General features: G+C 40.1%; 1 protein-coding gene and 1 long non-coding RNA gene across 2 annotated transcripts in view; both read right to left on the bottom strand.

Annotated features, from left to right (window-relative positions):
• The window catches only part of BRSK2 (BR serine/threonine kinase 2), a 297047-nt gene extending 295522 nt beyond the window's left edge, over nucleotides 1-1525 (bottom strand). Inside the window, exons 1-2 of the mRNA XM_052696777.1 lie at nucleotides 1416-1525; nucleotides 108-983 (exon numbers count right to left, since the gene is read on the bottom strand). Coding sequence (XP_052552737.1) covers nucleotides 108-201 — 94 coding nt within the window. The 5' untranslated portion in view covers nucleotides 202-983; nucleotides 1416-1525. The remainder of the gene's footprint in view (nucleotides 1-107; nucleotides 984-1415) is intronic.
• Nucleotides 1526-4900: 3375 nt separating this feature from the next.
• On the bottom strand, nucleotides 4901-9202 carry LOC128086740 (uncharacterized). Its single transcript, XR_008209513.1, has 4 exons — nucleotides 9023-9202; nucleotides 8525-8618; nucleotides 6875-6992; nucleotides 4901-4987 (listed from the first exon to the last, which is right to left on the bottom strand). It is a non-coding gene; the product is annotated as an uncharacterized LOC128086740 (long non-coding RNA).
• Nucleotides 9203-9357: the final 155 nt, after the last annotated feature.

Genomic DNA, 9357 nt, shown 5'->3' on the forward strand with positions numbered 1-9357 from the left:
AATCGGCAAACGGGAAAACCTGATCCCTCACATACCCCAGCCCCAACACCTCACTGGCTGCTACAGCACCTTCCCCTTGGCGCGGGTGCTGCTGCAAAGGAACCAACCTGTCTGTCCTTTTCCTAGGGTTTTCTCCAAACGATAGGGTCCAACATATTGTGCATGTTGAGCTCCGCTGCCTTCTTTCCCTGTTGATGTCATTTCTACCTGGATCTGTAATTCTGCAATGTGTATGTGCTGATGAGCTGGAATTTCTCTCTGCAGTTCTTTAAATTCCCACTTTGCAGCTGTGCAAGCAAAGCACTCTTTCTTTTTGCTTTAGTCCACTTGGTTGCAGATTTTTCTCTTCCTCCTCTTTCTTTTCACTCTCTTTCACGTGCCTGTTGTCTCGCTGGGTCTGTCTGGGACGCTGATATGCGAAGGAGTTATTTTAATGTTCAAAGAGGGGGGATCTACGATCCAAGCCCAAGGAGCATGATGCTGGTGATCTGGGCTCCGCACGCCTTGTTCTCTCTAGGAGCTGTTCAAGGGAGAGCCAGGGCTAGAGCAGCGGAAGAGCCGGGCCCCGCAGCTGTGATTGACATTGCAAGCAGCCAATCCCCTCGTCTCCCACCTCCTTCTCCCCTCCTCCTTCCAGTACCTTTTCTTTTCCATCAGCAGCAGCAGTTACTGCCTCTGCCTGCTACAGAGCATCATAATCAATAGGAACGGCAAACACCCAAGTTTATCAGTCTATTGATAAGGCACTATTAAATGTAATTAAGGAGCGTGTTATTTTAAATCCCAAGCACACACGTTTCTTTCTCATGAATTATACTCCACTATGCAGCTGTACCTCCATGGTACTGAATAAAGGATGTGACTGTGGCAGGAAGCAGGAAGGGAAAAAAATCTACTTCAGAAAACGAGCTTGAGAAATTCATTAATTCTGTTTGATTCTGAAGGACCTGTATCTTCAGTGGGTTTTACCCTTTAAAGAGAGCCTTTGGGGAGGAAACAAAAAGAAAAAATAAAATGACAGGGAAAAAAAAAGCAGGGCCCATCCTGTAGCTATTGAACTCAGTGGCAGACGTGCTTTTGAATTTGATGGCAGCAAGCAGTCTTTGCATCCTTAGGTGAACAGATCAAAAATGGCATGGCTGCAATCTTCATTATATCAAAAAATCAAGGTGTTTAATGGGAATAGGAAAGGATTCTCAGATCCGCAGATAATAACATCCATAGGCTCTATACCAGCAGACTAAGGAAACCTGCATTGCTTTTGTCCAAGTACTTATACGTATCTTTACATTCCTAAGTGTTTAAGAAGTTTGTTAGGCACAAACCTATGTACTTTCTGGACTTGGGGCTATACAACAGTTTCAGACTCCAGGGCTATCAAACTGAAACCAATACCACACGAATTTCCTTTTTACCTTCTCTTCTCTGCACTGCTCCAGATAGCAAACTGGTCGGAATATCCTTTTTGAATTGCAACCAGGAAATGCACAGCAGGAATTCTTCAATCACAGAGGAAAGCCATGGCAAGCCTGTAAAAGAAGGAGAGAGTAAAGAGGACAAAACTTGGATGCATCTTATCACTTTATGTTGCTAGTTGAGTGCAAAGACAAGTGACTATTTCAGGGTTGTTTTTTTTTTTCTTTCTGAAAAAAAGGATATATTTTTAAAATACCTGTATCTACATGAATCACCTGATGAAGGAAATTAGAATAACACCAGAAATTTGCTGTAACACAGGCAACACAACTCCACCCAACAGGTTGCAGAACATTAATGGGATGAAATGAGAGAGAGCCAGGCCAGCAGCATGAAATTTTAAACCAACTCCAAGTTGCCCTTGTGTCTCCCTCAGGAAACAAAAACCCCAATGCTTGTTTTGGCCTTCCTCTGCATTGCTTTTTATGGTTCACTTCTAATTACTTCCAGAGCATGCTGTTACCTGCCAGCAAACCAGTGGTGCCCCCAGCGCTCTGCTCCTCCTCAGACTTCTCTCGCCCTGTGGGGCTGCCTGCTAACGGCTGCTCCTCCTCTGAGAGGACTGGCTCCACCATCACCAACGGCACCTCCCAGCACTTCACAGGCATTTACTCTCCTCCTCTCCCCATTTCACTTTTGCTAAACTACACGTTTTTATTTCTCCAATCTTTCCCAGTGCTGGGATGGCATTTCCCCGTGTCTGGCACAGAGTGAAGCCATGAGGCTGAGAGGAGAGGGTGCAACATGCCCACCGAGAGCCTGTGGCAATATGGCAACTGCTCGATCCTGCTCTTCCCGCCAAAAGTGCTGAGGCAAAGACACTGCATTGCGTCCCCCTGCAGAGCAGCTGTGAGGGCTGCAGGCAAAACGCTTTCAGAGGCTGGAAGCACGAGGCTCAGAAACATCAGGAGATCTTCAACAAGGCAACCAGGTGTCAAGAACACATCTCTGGAACTCTTCCCATATGTGTTGTGCAGCAAAGGCTTTCCTTCGCCTGGCCAGGGTATTGCGAGGTGAGGCATCGCAGTGTGAGGATCAGGCTCCTGGCAGGGCTGTCAGTTTGTCCAAATTGCCAAATTATCCATACAATCATATTAGTAACATGCATTGCCAACTTTCTTTCACACACAACAGCTTTTAAAATTTGTATTTTAGAGGGCTTTTGGTTGGAGATGATGAGGTGTTTGTATGTGGATGAACCATGTCTGGGTGACAATATAAAGAGAAAGATGAGCATTCGGACAGTATTGCCCATAAAAGACAACTTGCATACTTTGCAGTTTACTTCCATTGTGTTTTGGGGAAAATAACTTAACAGTTCTGTGAATACTACAGATCCCTACTTTCTGCCACAAATTATATGCCAGTGTCATGGCTGGAATAAGAGCAAAAATAACTCATTCATATGACCCTGACCCAGGAGGTCAGTGAATTTAAGAACAAACAAGAAAATCCAAACCCTTTTGGTGTAATTTATTTACTTACTATTTTGATTCCATAAGAGTATTCTGCTGTGTGACCTATTGCAGCAACTTTGATCTTTCATTCTCAAATCTTATCGAAAAAAAAAATAAAAATATTTGGACACCTCTTTCTTCCTTAATAATCAAATGCTGTTTATTTCATCTGTTCATATAGACTAAAATCCCATTTATCTATAACCCCTTGATATGAAACTTGCTCCTTTGAATCTAGGTTATGTCCCCTGGTGTGAATTACTTATACAATAACTCCCTCAATTATTTGAAGCCCTGTTTATCCAAATGTTTTGATGTTCCCAAAGTATTTTGAATAAACAAGGCTTTGCTGTCGTGGGATGTATCAGATATCTTTTGGGATACATACAGGATGATTTCCCCGGACCTTATTTTGTATTATCTTGTGCTTAAACATACAAGCAGTGTAAACTTAAGTGTATAGTGTATGGGCACCATCTTCAGTACTTTTATTTCTGTTCCCATTAATGATTTTTACTTAGTCCTCATTAAAGGCGCAAACCCCAGAAATTCTGCTCAAGAAGAACTCCACACAGATTCAAGTAAATTTTTTCGCTTGACTAAAGAGTGAATATTAACAATAAAAAAGACCTAGAATTTAGCTTTTTTTTTTTTTTTTTTTGCATTTTTCAAACACCCCCATTTACACTAGCTTATGCCTTCACAAAGTCCTCATGTTCTTTTGTTGTTGTTGTTTGCCACTACTTTTCTCATAAGAGACATGAGAATCTTAAGGATGAAGATCATGAAAAGATGAAAGAATTGGAGGAAAAAAAAAAACAGGCTCATAAGGACATTATATACTATTTTTCAATTGTTCATTTTAAAGTATTCTTGGAGTTACTAAAGTAATTGCCCAAATTCCAAGAATAAGCATCAATAATTTTGTGTAATTAGCGTAGAATGAGTCAATAGTTTTCTCATGGTAAGAAGAATTTAACAAAAATTAAGAGTTTATTTACAATTAGAATAACCTAATTGCTAATGCCAACAATAAGGGCATATTAAAGAAATGACACAACAATATTCAGTTTTTCCAATGTCAAGATCCGTTTTCATGCTATCAATATATTCCACCCACAGATCTATGGACATACAATACCTCTGATAAATGGTATTCAGAATACAATGTTTTGCAAACTCACATCACTGCACAGGTACATCATCAAATTGAGTCAGGTAGTCGTACAGCCTTTAAGCATCAATGCTGTTGACAAACTGTAATACCTATATGAAGAATAATTATATAAAGCAGCCATACCTCCAAAGAAACAGCCTAAAATTGAGAAACAGTTTCCTTCGGAGTGCATAGCCAATCAGCATCTTCCTAAGAAGCCTAAATAGCCTCTAATAAAAAAAAGGGATTTCAGTAGTGCAAGTAGATGTTTTAAACTTTTACAATACTCTCACGTTTCAGGCATGTTCCAGTATGTATTATGTACTGGAGAACTTAAACTACTTAGCATTGGTTGTTGAAAGACAGTGCTTCTGCAAAGATTCCATCTTTAACAGCTCCTACACTAGTCCATTGCGGTTGAACTTGATGATCTTTGAGGTCTTTTCCAACCTGAGAAATTCTGTGATTCTGATTGTTGTTTTATTTATTTTGCATATAACAGTTTTCAGCAGTCTATATATTCTAGTACATCATTTCAACTTTCACCCAAGAAATGAAAAAATGAAGCGTTAGTTCCTTATCTACATGTGATCTTTCCTTCGTGCAAGGCTGAGGTAAAAGCATATAAAATGTTTAATAATAAAACAGATAAAAGCATTACTAAGACTTTAAAAGGATGCTGGGGAGATAGAGAGGCATTTATATTTAATCTAAGCACTACACACGAGTGACCAATTTTGCCTTTTCTTTACATAAATAACAAGCTATCAACACTTAAGTACTATACCTAACAGCCATTTAATATGTCCTTGCCTTTCAATGCCTACAGATTCTTTTCTCAGAAAAGGCCCGCGATTTGGGGGCCCATCCTCTGCATATTGGCACACTTTAGGCTTTCCTGGGTGACAAATTCAAATTCACTTACTGAGACATTAAACCACTGATAAATGCTCAAAAACTTCAAAAATAAAGAAAACTGAATGAGACACCAGTTTTAAAAATCCTGGAGTTGCATGGATCAGTTCCAGTTGCAGAGTCACTATTCAGGAAGAAGCCTAGAAACAGTAGAGCTCAGCGACCAGAGCATTTGGTGCTTAAGGAATAGAAAATAGGTATATGAAAACAAGAACACTTTCTGGCCATTGTTTTGTGCTTTGAAGCAATTCCATCCATTCAGCTTCCACCATAAAATGTGCATCAGCCCAACTGCAAGCTGATGGACTCTTCTGAGTGACTGTTGAGCAGCTATTGTGAATGCTATATTAGCACTCTAACAATATGCAGCAAATTTGTAAGCAAATTTTCTATAGTTTAAAACAGATATTTCAGTGAAGTAGTCAATCAGCCCAGGTTTAGCCAATAGAAAGGCTGAAGATGCATTTCAAGCAGACAAACGCATATGAAATGCATGTTTACATTGCACAGATATATGCTGTGTGTCTACTTGCCTAGCCATGCAGTTAATAGGAAGACACTCAGAGTACTTGCATGAATGTAGACAACACCAACAGCCTCATCCTACTCCTCTCCAAGGCTGGAAGTCCAGTAAAGGGAATACATGTTTGTAAGGACCGCACAGCTCCCCAGCTCACATGCAGCCTCTGGATCCTAATCTCCTCAGTTGCTGGCACCTTAACATATAAGCCCACCTGGCTGCAATCCTTCTCCGGTTTCAGGTATAGACTATTACACGTGCATCTGGCCAGGATTTTCCAGATCCTAATAGCTGGACCTCCATGCTCACTCTCCCAATCTCAAGCTAATCTCACTGCAATTTACATGAGACTGAATTTTAACCTCCAACAGCCTATGATTTGCTACATATAATATACACATGCTATAGTGATATGCTATGAATCCATTACATGTATGTAATGCTATAATGACATGATAATAGCAGGGTAGTAAAGTCTTTGGCTACAACAAATGAGAACAAGCCCAAATGCAGCAGCCACAGTTACAAAAATAAAAGAGATGCTTACCTTTGAAAGACATCAGGTACACAGGGATCTCCAGCAAGAAATAACCTCACCTCCACTGCCAACCCTAAAACGAGGTCTGGGAAGGGGTGGATCCTGGCCCACCCCTTCTGGTCACTCAGGTACATTGCATACAGCTGAGATCCCCTGGGTTGGCCCTGCCTTCCAGCCAGGTGCTCAATCACTGCCTCAAGCTATAAGTTAGTATTTCTGCTACAGCGTATCAAACATTTTTATAGACAGAAGATTTATACTCTCACGTGAAAAAAATATGAAGCCCTTACTCAGGGCAGTGTTAGAAAGGAATTTAGTAACAGGTCCAGCTGCACCAATCATGGACAGGGCATATCCATACATGAGTTAGAATGAGCCAACAACAATTTGTATGTGACTGGTCCTTTTTATCTACCTACACTTTTATTTTCCCACTCTTGCTCTCTTGCTTCTCTCCAAATCACCCAACCCCATTTTTTCCCACCATCTTTGATTCCTTCCCTAGACTTCCCATAGTCCATCCAGTGCAATCCCTGTCTGCTTTTTCCTTGCATCCCATACTGTTTCCCCACAATGAAACTAAACCACAACCACCTCAGACCATACGGTGATTGGAGAGTCCTTCATTTGAGTTTCTGCCCTCCCTTCATTTTACCACATAACCTAACATTGAGAACATTACTGTGTAGGGTAACTTGTCTTTTAATTACAAGAAGCACTTGTTTCTCGGTTACAATAGCCTGCCATTTTTACTACTTCTTACATAGTTGTAGAAATGACACTTACAGAAAGTACCCTAAGGTGTGCCATACCTCTTCAAAAATATCCTGTGCCTGGCACTTGACACATAGCAGGAGCTAGCAAAGTGCAGAGATCTGTAGCTATTTAGCACACCTGAAGATTAAGGAGAGTACATCCAGCCCCAGGTTCCTGCAAAATGTGAAAAGAAGTTAAAGGTAAATACAGACCAGAGATTGATGGCAATGGCGAGATGATTAAAGGGTCCCTCACTCCATAGAAACGTATATTCCCAGGTATTTGGTATAAGAAGAGCAAAGAGATTGATGAGATGAAATGCTTTTTGTATTCACAGCAGTCTCTCAGAAAACAAAAGACATTACTCAAAAAAAGAGTGCCAAACTATACAGTAGGCAAATAGAACAAAAGAGCCAAGAACCTGAGGCCACTATGCACCAGTGAGCAGATCTGTATCTATTCATCACATTGCCACACTTAGCAGTGGCAAGTGCAAATGATAAGCTTTTAAGGAAAAAAGCCCACATGAGGTTGTTTCCTGACTTACAAGAAAAGCTGGGGTGAAAACTGCAAGGCAGATGAAGGTTGGCAACAGCCAGCACACCTGACAGCTGAGCGTAAAGCAAAAGGAAGAGTTTCGATGGTAAGGAAAAGTACAGAAACAAAGAACAATTTGAAGGGTAAGAAGAATGTTGCTCATCAGAAGGCAAGGAGCTACAGGACTCTTCTACCACCAATTGCACAGGAAAGATGTGAGAGGCTGTTTTGAAGATTTGCATGCTGAAGCTTATTTATTGTTGCATGATTGGTCAAAATACCAGTTTCATATCACAAATGAAAAGCAACATTAGCAAGTATTAGCAAGTATTTCCTAATTATGTCAATAATTTGTTTAGTTGAAAAAACAAACAACAACAGCAACAACAACAACAACAGAAAAAAAAACCACCCAACAATAACAAAGAGAGAGGAAAAAGGAAAGGATAGCAGAAAATAGAAATTAAGAAAACAAAGTTTTGAAGTTTCCATGAAACCATTCAAATATCAGAAGGTCACAGTTCCTAGCTCCATAGGTGATGCAGCTTTTCAGAGAAAAAGCCAGCCTGTTGGGAAAGCCTTCAGCAAAATAAAGCAATGCACAGATGAAAGTTACCAGGATGACCAGAAGTGAAAAGTGAAGAGCTTTTTTTAAATCCCCACCCGCTGCTGATAAAAAAATGCTGAAACAAAACTACGACATTATAGTGATTAAATGATTCAGCTGGAACAGGAAGAAAGTGTTACAAACTGCTTGAATAAACAAACTTTAGAAAGTAGGACTCTTGTCGCACAGGTTTTGCTTTTGATTTACAGGGGGAGCTTGGGCAAGTCACTCTGACCAGGAATTCCCAAACCAACTATTGAGTTTACATGTTATACATATTTGCTACTCTGCTGCCAGAGTCCCGTTACTAAAAACTTCAGAGCCCCTGCCCTTTTAAACATTGCACCTGTTTAAATTAGCTAAACTTAGCCCAAAATTAAAAGATCTCAGGTGTCATTATTTGCCCTTAGTTTCATTTTCTTCATTTTTTCCCTTTTCAGGAAATATTTCTAACTTGCCTACTGTAGTCTTTACAATGAGATCTTTGGAAAGGATCACTGAAAAGTTTGAGCTCTTCAAATGGTTTCTCAGAAATTATTTTCTATGTTTGTTTTTCACCCACCTGGAAATAGGAACAAAACCCACTCCAATGGCTGGACTGAAGAATGGTCCTTGTTGATATGGTCAGTTCTCTGCTGAACTTCTGAACGTTTTTGCTGAAAAATTGGTAAGTAAATGCTCTGAAGAATGGTCCACAAAACCCATGCAAGTAGCAGCATGTGCATTAGAATGAGTGCTGCCTTGAAATTTCTCTTACCAAGGTGAAAGTTATTCTCTTAGAGAAGTAGTAAATCAGATCACCTGCTCTTTTTTCACTGTAGTTAGTAGGTCACACACACTTAAGGATAGATTGTGCCCACTAGGCAAGGGCCTGCTGCAGACACAGCACAGTGTGTACTGTAACAAGAGAGTCACATAAGTTTTGTTTTTTGTAATTTTTTCCCTCTGTCTTTCCTACCATGATCTTCTTACATCTGTTCTCTGTATCACTCCTTTTTGTGTGTTCAGAACTTTGAGAAATGCTGAGAATATGGGTAAGAATAAGGATGCAATGCTGTACCTTTGAGAGCTTTTTAGAAGGAAATTTCCAAATATCTTCCCTACTTTCTATATATCATATATGATTTCTTAGATAAAGTTCTTAGATGAGGATTCACTATTAAAACCTCAAACAAAAAGCCTGCAGGATTCCCATGTGGTTTGCCATTGCTTAGGAAAATTTCCTTTCCTCTACCTTTATTCTTTTCACAGCTCCTAAGATAGAACTAGTTGATTTCAGAATGGCAAATATATTGTAGCAGAAATGCTAAATCACAGCTTAAACCCATAATTGAGGACATGGTGGGAAGGCAGGGCCAATACAGGGGAGCTCAGGTGCATGCAATGCAATTGAGT

The sequence above is a fragment of the Tympanuchus pallidicinctus genome, unplaced genomic scaffold (genome assembly GCF_026119805.1).
Source record: "Tympanuchus pallidicinctus isolate F22 unplaced genomic scaffold, pur_lepc_1.0 scaffold3, whole genome shotgun sequence".
In the NCBI taxonomy this organism is placed as follows: Eukaryota; Metazoa; Chordata; class Aves; order Galliformes; family Phasianidae; genus Tympanuchus; species Tympanuchus pallidicinctus.